We start from the raw sequence: 17,108 nt of genomic DNA on the forward strand, positions 1-17,108 counted from the left end.
AAGCCAATGGTCAGGCTACATTTTCAGTACTGCTTACAAGTCTGGGGGCATCATTTTAGGAAGAATATATAGCTGCTGGAACAGGTGCAGAGGAGGGCAACCAGATTGATGAAGGGAACAAAAGAGTACTCTTACCTAGAAATGCTTCAGTTCTGCAAATTGCAGTGTCTTGAGACCAAGCACTTTTGACGTTGTAGAGCGGATATCATCTTTTAAGGGCACAAAAGGTGATATAGTTGTACACGTTGGCACTAATGATATCAAGAGTAGGAGACTGGCAGAATTACTTAACAAGTATAGGTCACTGTTGAAAAAAAGCCGTGAATTAGGGTTGAATTTGAAAGTGTCTGCAATTCTGCCCAGACACGATAGGAGGGAGTATATGATGAGAGCCTTGTCGATCGATTCGGCCCTGGAAAGATTGTGCAAGGCTCAAGGGGTAGAATTTTTTTCAGCCTGGACTGTACTTGTTAACAGGAGAGACTGCTTCTATAGGGATGGGATACACTTAAATAGAAAGGGTGCAAGAATATTTGCTGATGCTATCGAGGCAGTGTTAGGTGGGTCAGAAAACTGCTAGCTTGTGGGGAGACAAAGACTAATAGATTAACAGTAGCCACTGGCAGAGGTGAAAGAGATTCTTGCACTGCTTCTATTGGAATGAGCAGAAGCCTGAAAAACAAGATGTAGGATATTTCAGAGACTGCTGGGAGTCATTGCAGTACAAGAAAACACATGGGTTGTGTTAGGGTAGCTAAGAATACAAACAGGTGCATGTATACTTGCGTGTACACCAATACTAGGAGTTTAGTAAATAAATTTGATGAATTTGAGGGGTATTGCTCAAAACATCAAAGGCAGATAATGTTGGGATTTCAGAGATGTGGTGTCACACAGATATAAGGAATGCAGAACTGGAATTTGGAGAGTACAACGTCTACTGAAAGGATAGACAGGATACGAAGGGAGGAGGGGTTATGCTATTAGTTAAGAAACACAGAAAATCCAAGGAAGTGAAGCCAGTTGACATCGCTGGACAATGCAGTGTCGAGTCAGTTTGGTGTGACAAGCATTGGGAGATCAAAATTGAGAGTAGGAGTGTGCTATAGGCCTAATGACTCTGATGAGTATAATAAAAAACTGTACAGGGAAATAGAGTGGGCCAGTAAATCAGAGAGTCTTATAATGGAGGATTTTAATTTCCCAGATATTGACTGGAATTTGGGGGCTGGTCACTCACACACTAGCAAGGCTTTTGTGGATTTATTGGATGATTGTTTTCTACGTCAGCATGTTCTCGAGGCAAATAGAGGGAGTAATACTCTTGATTTGATTATCAGTAGTGATTCTTCATGCATTAAGAATCTGCAGATAAATGAACCACTAGGTGGCAGTGATCACAATGTGCTGAAGTGGGATTTACTCAAAGAGGTAACTACCATTAGGGGTAAAAAGGGAAGAGTTATTGCTTTCGTAAAGGCGACTACTATGGTCTGAGACAGTATTTAAATTCTATATAGTGGGACCAACTGATGATGTTACCAACACCAAATTCAAAATGGGAAGCATTCAAAGAACTTATCTTGGAAGCTACTAGGCTTTACATACCAACTAAGAAATATTGTTCAAGGTTTAGGCCTAAATGGATGTCAGATGAACTAATGAGACGTGGTAGAGAAGAAAAATGCATGGGATACATACAAATTAATATGTGAGACAGAAGCCTATGAAAGATACAAGTTGATCTGTAACCAAGTTACAAAGGAAGTTAGGCAGGCAAAGGCAGATTACGAGAAATCTTTGGCAAGGGATGCAAAGAAAAACAGCAAAGAGTTCTTTACTTATGTAAACTCTAGAAGCAAGGGGATGAATCAGATTGGTCCACTTGATATCGATGGGTCAACTGTTGATGATCCTACTCAGGTAGCTAACAAACTAAATGAATATTTTGCATCGACATTCACACACGAGGAGTTATTCAGCGAGGGGAATGCCAGAGGTGTATTCAACTCTAGCAGTAAGCTAGAGAATCTTGTAATAACTGAGAGTAAAGTGGAGGAGAAATTGTTGAAGATAAACACAAGAAAGGCACCTGGGATGGATGGGATCTATCCAGTTATATTAAAGGAGGCAGCAAAGGAAGTAAGCAAACCATTAGCCATAATTATGAGAGGTTTCTTGGACTCAGGGGAGGTACCCACAGACTGGAGATGTGCAAATGTGACCCCAATTCAGCCGACCGGGCTAGCCGAGTGGGTAAAGTACCTGCCTGGCAACCCAAAGGTCGCGGGTTCGATTCCCGCCTCGGGCTTGGATCAAAGTACTGCAAAAACCTTGGGAGGTGCAATATGGCCACAGAAGCCGATGCGCCAACAACTACCAAATCAAAAAAAAAAAAAAAAAAAAAGACCCCAATTCACAAAGGAGGATCAAAGGCTGACACAAGTAATTATAGACCTGTGAGTTTAAATTCTGTTCCAGGAAAATTAATGGGGGCACTGGTTAAAGAAGCATTGCAGGATCATCTAGACAAGACTTCAGTTATAGCTTGGACACATGGCTTTGTTAAGGGGAAGTCTTTCCTGACCAATTTGATTGGATACTATGATGCAGGGAATAACTTTGATATTATATACTTGGATCTTAAAAAAGCTTTTGATACTGTTGCACATGAAAGACTGCTGCACAAATTGGAGCAGTGTGGCATTGGAGGCAAATTGCTGCTATGGATAAAGTGGTGGTTGAGGGGGAGAAGATAGAGAGTGGTAATCAATGGACACTGCTCATTGTGGACTAATGTTATTAGTGGAGTCCCTCAGGGTTCAGTGTTGGGTCCATTATTGTTTTCTGTATTTATAAATAATATTGATGATGGTATATCAAGCTTAATGTCCAAGTTTGCAGACGATACAAAGGTTGGCAGGGTTGTTAAGGACACTACTGTAGCTATGCTGCTGCAACAGGATCTGGAAAGGTTGAGCAGATTATTATTATCATTAGACATGGTGCAAGGAAGCCTGAGGCTTATTCTGCACTAGCCAAAAAAAAAAAAAAAAAATTCCCGAGTTACCCTGAGAGAGAGAGAGAGAAAGAAATCAAAGGGAATCATCAAAAAAGAGAAGAATGGTGATATCCGGCTCAGACCCTGGGTGTGCCAAGCCCATACTCACCAGATGTGAGCCCCTGGGGGGCATGGGCTGAGAGGTGGCAAATGAAGTTTAACATTGACAAATGTAAAGTACTACATATGGGAAACAGCAACCCCAGAGCAACGTATCAACTCTGTGGTACTACACTGACAGTGGTAGAGAATGAAAAGGACCTGGGGGTAATTGTGTAGGCAGATATGAAGTTCTCTGAGCAGTGCAGATGAGCTGCAAGGGTAGCTCATGGTGTCTTATCAATGATATACAGGAATTTTTCTAGCAGGGATAAGGAGGTGATTATTCCCTTGTATAAGGCAATGGTCAGGCCACACCTTGAGTAACAGGTCTGGAGGCCTCATTTCAAGAAGGATGTAGAGCTGCTGGAACGAGTACAGAGAAGGGAACAAAGGTTGCCCTTACGAAGAAAGGCTTAAGTTTTGCAAATTACAATTTCTGGAGACTAGGCACCGGTGAGGTGATCTGATAGAGGTGTATAAAGCCTTGAATGGTTTGAGTATGCTCAATGCTGATGGGATTCTTTCTCTTGCTCAGAATAATTACCTGAGAGGGCATAAATTCAAATTGAGGAAAGACAGATGTAGGATAGATGTGCGGAAATTTGCCTTTAGCCAGCGGGTAGTTGGTTGGTGGAACAGACTTCCATCTCTCGTTGTGGAAGTTGATAGCCTGAATAAATTTAAGGCTCTGCTGGACAGGTATTTCGAATGAACGGAGGAGTGAAGTGGAATTTTTTTTTTCCCTTTTTTGGCTGATACTGCATAAGCTTGCTTTCTTGCATCATATGCCTCCACTAATGCTAATACTTTTCTAGATCCTGTTGCAGTAGTATACTGTCTTTACTATCATTAACAATCCTGCAACCTTTGCATCATCTGCAAACTTGGACATTAAGCCTGATATACCTTCATCGATATCATTAATAAATACACAAAATAACAATGTGCCCAGCACCGAACCCGGGGACTCTACTGATAATATTAATCCACGTAGAACAGTGTCCATTTGTTACCACTCTCTGTCATCTCCCACTCAACCATCCTTTTATCCATTGCAGCAACTTGCCGTTAATGCCATACCACTCTAATTTGTACAGCAGTCTTCCATGTGCAACAGTATCAAAAGCTTTTCTGAAATCAAAGTATATGATATCAAAATTGTTTTTTGCATCCAGTTCCTTTGTGACCACATCGTAGCATCCAATCAAATTGGTCAGACAAGACTTCCCCTTAACAAACTCGTGCTGTGTCTGAAATATTACTGCAGTCTTGTCTAGGTGATCCTGCATCACTTCTTTAACCAGTGACTCCATTATTTTCCCTGAAACAGAAGTTAAACTAACAGGTCTATAATTATTTGTGTTATCCTTTGAACCCCCTTTGTGAATTGGGGATAAATTTGCACGTCACCAGTCCATGAGGACTTCCCCTGAATCTAAAGATGTTCACATAATTATGGCTAAGGGTTTGCTTACTTCTCTTGTAGCCTCATTCAATATAACTGGATAGATTCCATCTGCCCCAGGTGCCTTTTTTTATGTTTAGTTTTAACAATTTCTCCTCCACTTTGCTCTCCATTATTACGAATTTCATTTCTTGAAATTTATAATTTCATTAGTTGCCAGTTTCAAAGAGAGAGAGAGATGACAATATATATATATAGTCAGATTGGTGCCTGCCACAATAAAACTTGGTTATTATATTTTCTTACATATAGATTAATATGTTTATGTCAAAAAATTAACATGTTTTACATTGTTACTTTATGATTACTCTGCATTTCTGTAATGTAGCATATAATGTATTTACGTAGTGGGTTTGTTTCTCTTACAATTTTCTATAATAGCTTTTATTGAGATAATGTGTATTCTTTGATTTTCCATTTAAAATCAGTGAATTTAACTTTTATGTAATTTATTTGATGTGACATCAAAAGTTCATTTTTAAAAGAAGTTTGGCTTGGTAGCATATTTTTAATAAAGAAATTAATTTTCAATCATATTTGAATATAAAAATACTGTATAAAATGTGATTATAAATAACTTATAGAGTTTGACGTACTTATATCAATCAAAGAACTTGGTGGAGAGTCGAAATCAAGATTCTTACAGTTTATAGTTGATTTTGTGCTATCTAATGCAGGATGACTAGTATTATGATATATAAACAAACTGACTAAAAAAAAAAAGACACCTAAATAAATATCATAAAACTCTTAGTGGTACAAACTTGAGAACATTTCTTCAATATGACCATCATTAATGTTTACAAATCATTGCATAAAGCTGATAAAAGTATTTCACCCGTGTTTCCACTACATTAATTATAGCCACTTTCAATTGTGATGCTCAGTAGCATTTAGCACTTTTTTGGACACCTCTCTCATATAAAAATAAGAGGCTTACTTTCTTATTTTCAAGGATAACAGTAAATTCCTTTATAACATTTTCACTTATAATGATATCCAGCTTTTAAATTTTTTCTTTTGGTCTCCCGTGGTCAATCCTATGAAGTGTTATGCCTTTTTATACTTTGTTTCTCTTTAAATGCTTTCATGCTTATATCACTTTTTTTTTGAAAGTCTCAAGAAGGAATAAACCTGTATATAACCCTCCTTCCTGATTTTTGTCTCTGGGAAAGAGATGATAGAGACTAAATTCTAGGAATCATTCATGGTGTAGGTGACATTTATTTCATATTTAACTCAAACCTTTAAAGGTAGATAGTCTGCTCTCTACACAAAAAACTCAGTATCTAGATGTTCATTGTTTTTATTTGCTCACTCTTCTCAGCTTGGGCGCCTCCGGAAGGAGCAGCAGTGCGTAGCACACGCTTCTTGATTAGACCGGGGTTCGAGCCCGTCACCACCAAATACGGAGGATGCGGAAAGGTCATTCAGGGAATGACCACTGCATATCCCGGAGCAATATGGCCTTAGTTGCTAATGCTCCTAAAAACCAAATAACAAACAAACTCTTCTCAGCTTTTTTAAAAATTCAACCACTTTCCTTGCTGGTACAGTAATTAGGGATTTTTGTGTGTACCTGTGTGTTCAGTATGGTATCAATAAATTTTATTAATGCCAGCATTATTATTAAGTGTGCAGGTTTTCAACTTACATATAAATCACTGCTTCATAGACAGTGCAATGAAAACTAAAAAAAATCAATGTTATCTGAAAATATTGATGAAAATAAAATCCTCTAAAAAGGGTGGGCCCTGTTTATGACACTTGTAGTACTTACTTATAGTGCTTTTTGAGTCCAAAAAGCTATGATGGGAGTTTACTGTATATATCTACTTCCACAAACAAAATGTAACAGAAGTGGTTTTTGCAAATAAATTTTTTAATCTGGAATATATTACAAGAACTGCCAGTGCTGTTGAATATGTTTATGTAAATGGCATATACCCATTTAATTTTTTTTTGTCTGTCAATTTCAGGTCAGGTTTTTGAGCCCAACCTGTACTGTAAACTCTTAATTGTAGTAATATCCTCCCTGTGTTGGTCATTCTTTTGAGCTCTTCTGATAATTCTGTAGTGTATACTTTTTGTTCTGAAAAGCTATTTTCCATCTCTGTCAACAGCAGACTTGAAATATGGCTTTTCAAACCAGAATGAACAGAAATGCAGGTATCAAAATTATACTAATTCCCCCCTCCCAAGTTATGACATCTTAAATAGCTACTTACCCCATGTATTGCTTATATCCGCTGCCATTGTGTGGATTTTTGTATAAGTTTAAGTATTCCCATAACAGAAATCTCTGAACCTGGACTACACAAAAAACGTGTAGTCCAGGTTCAGAGAAAGTGATGGGAAATTATCTTGCTACAAAAATTTTCATTGAGGTGCTCTTTGACTTGTTGGGCAGTATGCTTGGGGTGGAGCACTCTCTTGAATGAAGATAATCTTTCTTTGCCTGCCACTCTTGCAGAGTTGGTGTGAACTGAGTAGATATCAACCTGTGGTGTAGCACTGTTATGATGTCACATGTTTTTGGTCCTTGTTAGTTCCTTGAACATATTTGAATAAGGATGAAATGAGTAGTGAATCCACACCAAACTGTATCATAAAGGGAAGCAGGGTTAGTTGATGAATGAAATGTAAATTTGATTCTGATGAAATTAGTTTTTTTTGCTCTCATTGCTTGGCTGAATAAGATGTACTTTGTTTCTCCACAGGATGTTGTTGAATTATTCCTCATCTCCTTCTAGCTTTGCAAGGAATTGTAAAGTTAAAACATATACAGTAGTCATCTACTTGAACCTGGGTGATCTTATACAGAAAACATGTCAAGTGTTTTATAAAGGACCTATGTATTTCTCCTGTTTGTTTCTGATTCAGTGAAGACTTCAGCAAGCCTTCATAATGGTCAAAGATCATTCTTTAAAAGGCATAACTGTGTATACAACCCATGACCTTTAATTTCTTGATAAAATTAACCATAGCTTACTGTGATGGAGATTTTGCATTTGTCAATATTCCAATAACAGCATCACATTTCTGCCCTATACTGGTGCTTCAGTGTAACTTTCTCATCTTGGGTAAATGATTGCTTTGCTCTTTGCAAATATTAAAAAAAATTCAACATAGGCTAGGTGGCACAAATTCAAACTATCTAATTATGCAAAGTGATGTCTAATATAGGATGTTAAAAAATTTCAACCCTTTGCAACATGTACTTAAGAGATAATATCTCAAACCTTAGAGTTATTTCATAATCACCCTGTATTTTATCTGGTCTGTCATGGCTTATAGTTCATTTTTGTTTATTGAACTGAATTTTTTTTTTTTTAAAGATAACTGATTCTAAAAGTAAAAGGTATGAAGTTCCAGTGCCAAATGTGAAAGTGAATATCAATAATAAAGGGACTCTTTCCAGGCCTTTGTATAGAGCAGAATTAGATTATAATGGAAATTTTAAAATTGTAAGGAAAAAAACGGGAACAGCAATGTAAGTATTTTTTTTTTATAAGTTAGTTTGATTAGAGATTTAAAAAGAAAAAAATGTATCATCATTAAAAATTCTAATTCTTGTTTAAATTACTAATAAGCTACAGATTAGCTACCATTCACATATATTAAATTTTATATATCATGATTGAAATTTATTATAAAGAACTCAAGCATAGTATTTCACATCTGCATGGGAATCTGCTTGAGGTGTTTAAGGCCTGTAAAATGATGAGCAAACTTAATGATGGAGGACCATATTCTTTCTTTCTCTCTCATTAAAATCTCAAACCTGTCTTGAACCTATAGTATCTGGTACGCATGAGTTGAATATTTATAATATGGAAGATATTTGTTAACAATAGCATTAGCATAGGCATATGATGCAAGAAAGCAAGCTTATACAACATCAGCCAAAAAAAAACCCTTCCCATTTCACCCATTTATTTGCTCCAAACGTTTGTCCAGTTCTTCCTTGAATTTATTTAACCTATTAACTTCCACAACAACAGATGGAAGTTTGTTCCAACAATCAACTACCCCTCTGGCCAGAGGCAAATTTCTGCACATCTATTCTACAACTGTCTTTCCTCAATTTGAATTTGTCCATCTACAATGTTATATCTCTGATATGTCAAAATTACAAAAACTATATAATATTGTCAGAAGAATGAAGGAAAATAGTTATATGCCATAACATTAAAACTTTATCTGGGGACAGCGGTGAATTAACTGGAGTGGCACATAAGAAAAGAAAACATAAAAGGAAGAAAAAATGCATGTGAAAACTGATATGTAAAAAAATGCACTGTAAAAACTGATATGTATTTTGTATGCCATGTAGGCTTTATAAGGGCTAATAAGGGAATCAAAACCAAAGTGTACATATTTAAGAAAATTGGTCTAAACCACACAATGAATCAGTGTATACACTTCAGGTGTGATGTACTGAAGAAAACTTAAAATGAGCCTGAAGCATTAATAAGACACATTAATCACAGGGTGTTGTAGGCTGAGTAGAGATCAGGGAGGTAGTATGTGAAATGTTGCGTATAAAATTCAGGAAAGCCTCTTCATAAATTTTGCGATAAGCAATCTTGAACTTTTCTTTCTGTTTTCAAGAAATGTTCAGTGTTTTCAGCCATTCCATCATCAAACATAGAGAGACATTCCTGAATTTTATGAAATGCTTCTGCCATTTCCTTTAATTTGAACTGTTTCTTGAGTTGCTCTGGTTCCTCAATGGATTCGGTTCTCCCTTGCTCCTCAACTATTTGCATGTTCAACTGGGCTAGGTCTTCTGTTGTTAAATCTTCACCTTGTTTATCACATGCTTGTCTACATCTTCATTCTCCAGGACCAGCTGCAACTCCTGGGCTAAGTTTACAAATTCTTTGGTAACAGAAGATATCAGCTCATCTTCGTTGTCAAGCTTGGAATATTTTAGATTTTTCTAAACTCCGCTCATACAAGCTGTTGTCAAATCATTCCAGGTTCTTGAAATATTGCATATTCCATCAAGGATGTTAAAGGGATACAGTGTAATTCTCCGAAGAAATAGTCATGGGACACAGTCCATGTGGCTTAAACTTTGTGGGGGTTTCTCTGAAGTGCTTCAACATAGTTCATCTGACTCAAATACACGTCGTCAAATATTTCTTCAGAATTTTTAAAGCAGAAAATGAAATTTATTTACCTAGATTTTAGTTATGCTGCAGGCTATTATCTAACATAGTGTGTATGGGAACGAAAATAAAAAACTTATTATTCCTTCATTCGACTTCGCTCTTAAAAAGTATACAGAAAGTATCTTTATGATTTTACCAAAAAAATTTACATAAGTCAGAATTTATGTAACTTGGGCTTATGTAAGTCGGGGACTAACTGTACTCAAATGTGGCCTGACTGTGGCCTTGTACAAAGGGATAAATCACCTCCTTATCCCTGCTAGCAAAGTTCCTCTATATCATTGACAAAACCCCATGAGCTGTCCTGGCAACCTGTCTGCATTGCAATCAAATTGTGCAATCATAGCTGATTGCACAATTATCGAGAGGTCTTTTTTAATTTTGCACTACCCTGAGTGTAGTAGCACACGGTTGGTATGTTAATCTGGGATTACTGCTACTATGCAGTACTTTGCATTTGTCAATGTTAAACATCAACTGCCATTTCTCAACCCATTGGTCTAATTTTTCTAGTACCTTGTTGCAGTAACTTACCTTGATTACTGTCATTAGCCACACTGCCAACCTTTGTATCATCGGCAGACTTAGACATCAAGCCTGCAGATGGCCCAGAATTGAAGCCCGAGGGGCTCCACTAATAATATTAGTGCATGAACAGAAGTGCCCATTGATAACCACTCTCTGGCTTCTTGCACTTAGCTATCCCTTTATCTACAGCAACTTTCCCTTAACGCCACATTGCTCCTGTTTATAATCTTTTATGTGTAACAGTATAAAATGCCTTCTTGAATTCCAAGAAGGATATGTGATATCAAAATAATTTTTTGCATCTAATTCCTGCATTATAGTATCCAATCATATTGGTTAGATAAGACTACCCCTTAATAAATCCATTCTGTGAATGCAGTGTAATTGCATTCTTGTCTAGATGCACAACTTCTTTAACCTATGATTCCATCATTTTCCCTGGTACAGATGTTATGCTAACAGGTCTGTAATTACTTGTCTCCTTTTGACCCCCTTTGTGAATTGGGAATACATTTGCACATCTATAGTTCATAGGGACCTCCTCTGAATCCAAGGATGCTCTCATAATTATGGATAAGGGTGTGCTTACCTTTTCTGCTGCCTCCCTTAATATAATTGGATATATTCCAGTCACACCAGGCACCTTTTTTATGTTTAGATTCAACAATTTTTCTTCCACTTTCCTTTCAGTTATTACAAAATCCTTTAACTCTCCATTAGAGTTCGATAAATGTCTGCCATCCGCTTCCATAAAGAATTTCTCATGTGTGAATGTTGATGCAGAATACCTGTTCAGTTTGTGAGCAACCTGAGCAGGGTCTTCAGCAGTTAAACCATTGACATCGTGGCCCAATGTGATTCAACCTCTTCCTTCTACTGTTAATATAAACATACAAGTCTTTGCTTCTTTTCTTTAGATTTTGTGTCAGAGACTTCTCATAATCAGTCTTAGCTTGCCTGAACTCATTTGTGACTTGATTGCAGAATACGTTATATCTGCCATAGGCCTCTGTATCTCCTTTCTTCAAACAGGCCTCTGAGGTTGGGTATGTTCATATTATAGTTTTAAACGTTTTTCACCAACCTTATGTAGAAATAAAACACAAAGAAAACGAAAACTGGAATCTTGATAACTATGTATTTATAATAAGTTATATTTGTCTGTATTTACAATAAATTATATTTAACTTTACAACTAAAATATATGAAATATACATATAAAATATACATTAAAATATACTGGGTTAAGAACAATTAAATACATTAAAATATACTAAATTAAAATCGATAAAACCAAAGCTTTCAAAGGCTCCTGCCTTCTTCTTCAGCGGTATTTTCTTTGTTCTGCGGTGCGTCTTTAAATACCAGCAGGTTCACGGTACTCATCACATGTTTCATTCCCATGTGTTCCGTTCTCTTGTGTTACGGAATCGGAAGTGGTTCGAGAGTGGGTCATGTGGAACCGTTCATCCCTTCTGAGGATAGTAGCCTCAAAGAGGGGATGGATCCGAATTCCTCTATCTCTATTAATGTTCACTGTGGAACAGATCCGCAAACTCTCAAGCCACTTCCGGTCCCAGAACTTATTCGCCCGATCGGTGATGATAGCCTCGTCCGGGGAGATGTGGTGCTGCTTCTCCCAAAATCTCCTGATATCTCCTGTATCTCCTGATAATTTATATACATCCTACACAATTTTCCTTCTCTGCCACAAGTGTCATCAGTTCATCTGACATCCATTTAGGTCTAAGCCTGAAACAGTATTTAGTTGGTATGAAGAGCCTAGTAGGTTCTACAATTACTTCCTGAATTCTTCCCACTTAGAATTTTCTGTTGGTAACATCATCAGAAAGTCCCACTGTATAGAATTTAAAAATTGTCTGAGATCCCTGTAGTCAATAATCCATGAAAGCAAAAATCCTTCCCTTTACCCTTGATAGTTGGTTAAATCTGTTGGTAACATCATCAGAAAGTCCCACTGTATAGAATTTAAAAACTGTTTGAGATCCCTGTAGTCAATAATCCGTGAAAGCAAAAATCCTTCCCTTTACCCTTGATAGTTGGGTAAATCTGTTCACAGAAAAATGCAGCATTTTTCTGTGAACAGATTGAGTTTTAATTTTGTGTAGTTATGTCTTTAAGTAAATCCAATGTCAGTGTACTGTGATCACTGCCACCCAGATGGTCTTTTACCTACAAGTTCTTAATGTATGATGAATTGCTGCTGATAACCAGATATAGAATACTGCTTCCTCTTGTTGCCTCTCTAACATGTTGCTGTAGAAAACATTCATCCAATAAATCCATAAAAGTGTTGATAGCTTGTACGTGACCAACCCACAAATTACACTGAATATTGGGAAAGTTAAAATCTCCCATTATATAAGACATTCTGGTTTTCTGGCTGACTCTCTCTCTCTGTATAGTTTTTGATATACTCATCCCAGTCATTAGGCCTATAGAACTGTCTGTACAGTTTTTACTCTTGAGCTACATAAAAAAAAAAGTTGGACAGTGGTGGAATTACAGATGCCAATTCGAAAGAACAGTGCCATTGGAAATATATATGGAAAAGACATGCAACACAGACTGGATGTTTGTGAGACATAGTGAAGAAATGTTGTTTGGGCTGGGTCATTAACTAATCTGACTGCCCCTTTTGAATAGTCTAATTACTGAGAGAGTTTTGGGGACACTACCACCCTCCAGATGTGGGGATGATATGCCACGATAGGGTAGATTTGAGATTAGTACAGTCAGTATCTGTTCAGAAGAAAAGTAATGCTGATAGCAAAAAAGGAAAAAGTTTTTGATGCAGAGGATGCAGTATTTGTGTGTTGCTTATACTTAGAAAGAGCAAAATTGGAAGTTTAAGGTAATTCCCAATAGAAATATTTGATCTAGTATTAAAATGGAAAAAAAAAAAAAAATTCCAAGTAATTTCAATACAGCATCCATAAGGGATGTTGAATATAGATTATATTAGGGGTTAGTAAACTATGACATGTATATGAAATGCAGCATGTGCATTGACTTTATTTAATTATCTCAGTAGCATAATAGTATAGAATAGAAACATTGTGTTTATCTTATTATTTATGATTTGGTTCAAACTTATTTTGTGTATCTGCATTTGGTTTAGATTTGTTGATTGATGGGCTGATGTACAAATTTACATTTTGTTTGATACATTCATTTATTTTAGCTATAGAAAGTGGTGGCTATGGCATATATTATATTATTGCATTTAGTTTGTTAGTTTTTGTCAGCTGTGATCAGATCACATGGGGATACCTGTTGTCTTTTCCTGGATAGTGGTCAATGACTGAAATGACAGTCACAATAACAGCAGAAAGATTTATATAGCCACAAAAAAAATAAAAAGGTAGGCCTTCCAGATTTTAAAATTTAATCAACAAAAAATGCTCGCATAATGTTGCCCATTAGCATAAAATCTTACTAACAAAAAAAAAAAAAAAAAAAAAAAATGCATCTGTGCATATGAATAGGCTGCTCATATGGAGGAATGATATTAAAATTCCATCCAAATCAAAAACTATGGTACTTCATAATCTCTAACATAATCCAACATAACCTTCCTGAGAAATAGTCAGTAATACTGATGCATCAAATATCTTCAACATCGTCAATATAGGTAGCTCAGGCAGGGCTGCCTATATTGATGATGTTGTTTTGGTGTGATAATGAATTGCCTAAGTTATTTTGGAGTTGCTATTCACCAAGCGTATTTTGTTGCATTAACATAGTTGTTGTTGCATTAATAGTTGCAAAATAGTTGCAAAATAGAGATCCCCAAAACAATATTTCAGTAATTCATTCCCTTCATCTACTCTGTCTACACAGCTGAAACTTCTAATAACTGTTGATGAAAATGTTTTCTTTGATTTCTCCACTGAAAATTCGAGAAATTTCTGTTAATTATCGCACGATTATGAAAAATATAGGAATTAGGTTAAACCTAATTATATATACATGTTGAGGGGCATCTATTCCATACAATTATTGACAGCAAGTTGGCTTTATTGATGTGCATTTTCATCCAGTTGGTACCACACTCCAACTTTGTTGACGGTGAAGTATCATTTTCAATCAAACTGTTGATGTGTGTGTTTCATTTTTCATGCATGGTGCTCCTATAAGTGATAGGCTGGCATCTAGTTGCACATGTTTGTTGAGACATGTGGGTTTTTAATTTGCATTATGCTTGCAAGCAGGTTTAAAGGGAGTTTAATCTCATCTCAAAAATTAATTAAAATGTATGTTTTTGATATGAAAAATGGATTTTTCGCAATTGTTCAGAAAAGTTTGAAAATAAAGGTAGTATCAAGAAAATTAACAATTTTGATTTTTTTTTTTTTTTTTTTTCGCTGATTTTTCAAATACGTATGCATTGGAGTCACAGTGAACCCCATACATGTAGAGGAACAATCCATCATGCAACTGCTGATGAGTTAAAACACTTAGGTGTCTCTTCTGACAATCTGTGAAGCCTATCTAAGTCATTTCTGAAGCAGCACTGCTTGGTATTGATCAGTAAACTACTCTACCAAACTTGACATCATCTGCAAATTTTATCATTAATCACACCTTCTGCCTCATACCCTGCACCCACCTTGCATCTAAGGATTTTTATTGTGATTCGAGCTTATATAGTATATAAGCTGGAATCACAGCTTATATACTATATTCAACATGGTACAGCTTAACTCCTCTGCAACTGAGTCAAATGCTTTCCTTAAATCCAAGTAAACAGTGTCAAAAATAATCCCCTACATCTAGCTCACGAGTGACTCTTTCAAAGTAGCTAACCAGGTTGTTTAAACACGATTTCCCCTTTACAAAACCATGCTGTGTTTCCTTCAGAATTCCATTTCTATCTAGGTAATCCCGTACTGCACTCTGGATCATTGCTTCCATGATTTTCCTTACCACCAAAGTCAGACTACTGACTGGTTAATAGTTACCCACTTCACTCTTAGAACAGTCTTATGTATCAGTGATATTGATTTCTTGTGTTTCAAATGTTGTTTTTGAATTTTTTTTCTATTTGTTTTAATTAAATTGTCCAGTTTCTGGGTTGTAGTATAAAAAATTACATTACGCTAGTGTGTGTATACACTGAGTGATCACTGAATTATGACCACCCCTATGAAAACTGAATGCAACCTATTGACCACGTGAGGTATGAAAGTATGGAGTTAGTCGACCTATATAGCATAAATAAGGTGTCAGTGTTTCAGTAGGTAGTAAAATTCTGAGTGTGATGGGTAAAAGGAAGAATTTATCAGACTTTGATAAAGGACAGATTGTGGGTGCTCGACGAGCTGGTACCTTAATTTCCCAAAAGGCTGAACTGGTGGGGTGTTTGAGAGCTACTGTAGTTAAAGTGTAAAACCAGGTTTAACTTTAACCGTAGTTAAAGTTAAATCTGGTGGCATAGGTGCCGACAGGATATTTTTCAAGGTGTGTGTGCATGTGATAATAATTTTTCGTTCACCAAATTTTCATTAAAATAAATTATGTTAGAGGTGAGCGCCGGGTTCAACGACTCGTACAGGTGAACAGGCACAGCACTGTTGAAGAGTTGACTACCCAATACAACATGGGCAATCCGGAACAATATCTGGCATGACCATGCATCGCACACTCGCACATATGGGCTATGCCAGCAGACAACCCCTACAGCATCCTTTCCTAACCAAGGTTCATTGGCGTAAAAGACTCACCTGGTGCAAAGAGCATGCAAGTTGGATGTTAGAAGACTGGAAGAAGGTGTGCTGGTCGGATGAGTCATGTTATTAACTCCACACCATGGATAGTCGTGTACAGATTTGGCATCAACAACATGAGGCTCTTGATCCATCATGCATGGTATCAAAAGTGCAGGCCAGTGGTGGTGGTTGTATGGTGTGAAGCATGTTTCACTGGCAGGAACTTGGACCCCTGGTGCATGTGGAACAACGTATCAGCAGTCTCTGCTATCGTCAACTGCTTGCTAACCGTGTACACAGTGCTTTTTTACATTTTTTCCCCTGAATAGCGATGATGTCTTCCAAGATGACAATGTGCCGAGCCATCGGGCACTTGTTGTGCAGGAATGGTTTGAGGAACACAGTTCTGACTTCCAGCATATCGAATGGCATCCGAACTTCCCCTTTATCAATCCCATAGAGCATTTTGTAGGACACTGTGGAAGGGCATATCAGGCGTTTGGATACACCAATCACCTCCATACCTGCATTGCTGACCGCATTACACACAGCTTGGTTGGCCATACCTCCTGAATGCTTCTGACATCTGTTGAATCAATGGCATCTGTTGATTCAACATCTGTTGAATCAATCAACATTGGCAGTGAGCTGGATGATTTTGTAATAACTGAGAGGAAAGTGGAGGAGAGATTGTTGAGGATAAACATAAAAAAGGCACCTGGGGTGGATGGGATCTATCCAGTTATATTAAAGGAGGCAGCAAAGGAAGTATGCAAACCCCTAGCCATAATTATGAGAGCTTCTTTGGACTCAGGGGAGGTACCCATAGACTGGAGATGTGCAAATGTAACCCCAATTCACAAAGGAGGATCAAAGGCTGACACAAGTAATTATAGACCTGTTAGTTTAACTTCTGTTCCAGGTAAATTAATGGAGGCACTGGTTAAAGAAGCACTGCAGGATCATCTAGACAAGAATTCAGTTATAGCTCAGACGCAGCATGGTTTTGTTAAGGGCAGGTCTTGCCTGACCAATTTGAT

General features: G+C 37.0%; 1 protein-coding gene across 2 annotated transcripts in view; it reads left to right on the top strand.

Moving 5' to 3' along the window:
* Positions 1-17,108, top strand: part of LOC150076737 (lysosomal alpha-glucosidase-like) — a 154,263-nt gene that overhangs the window by 28,141 nt on the left and 109,014 nt on the right. For both annotated transcript variants that reach the window (XM_090386529.1, XM_090386528.1), the window contains exon 2: positions 7,967-8,121. In XM_090386529.1, coding sequence (XP_090242655.1) covers positions 7,967-8,121 — 155 coding nt within the window. The remainder of the gene's footprint in view (positions 1-7,966; positions 8,122-17,108) is intronic.

Source organism: Mastigoproctus giganteus, chromosome 12 (assembly GCF_048544385.1).
Source record: "Mastigoproctus giganteus isolate SK-2022 chromosome 12, ASM4854438v1, whole genome shotgun sequence".
Lineage (NCBI taxonomy): Eukaryota > Metazoa > Arthropoda > Arachnida > Uropygi > Thelyphonidae > Mastigoproctus > Mastigoproctus giganteus.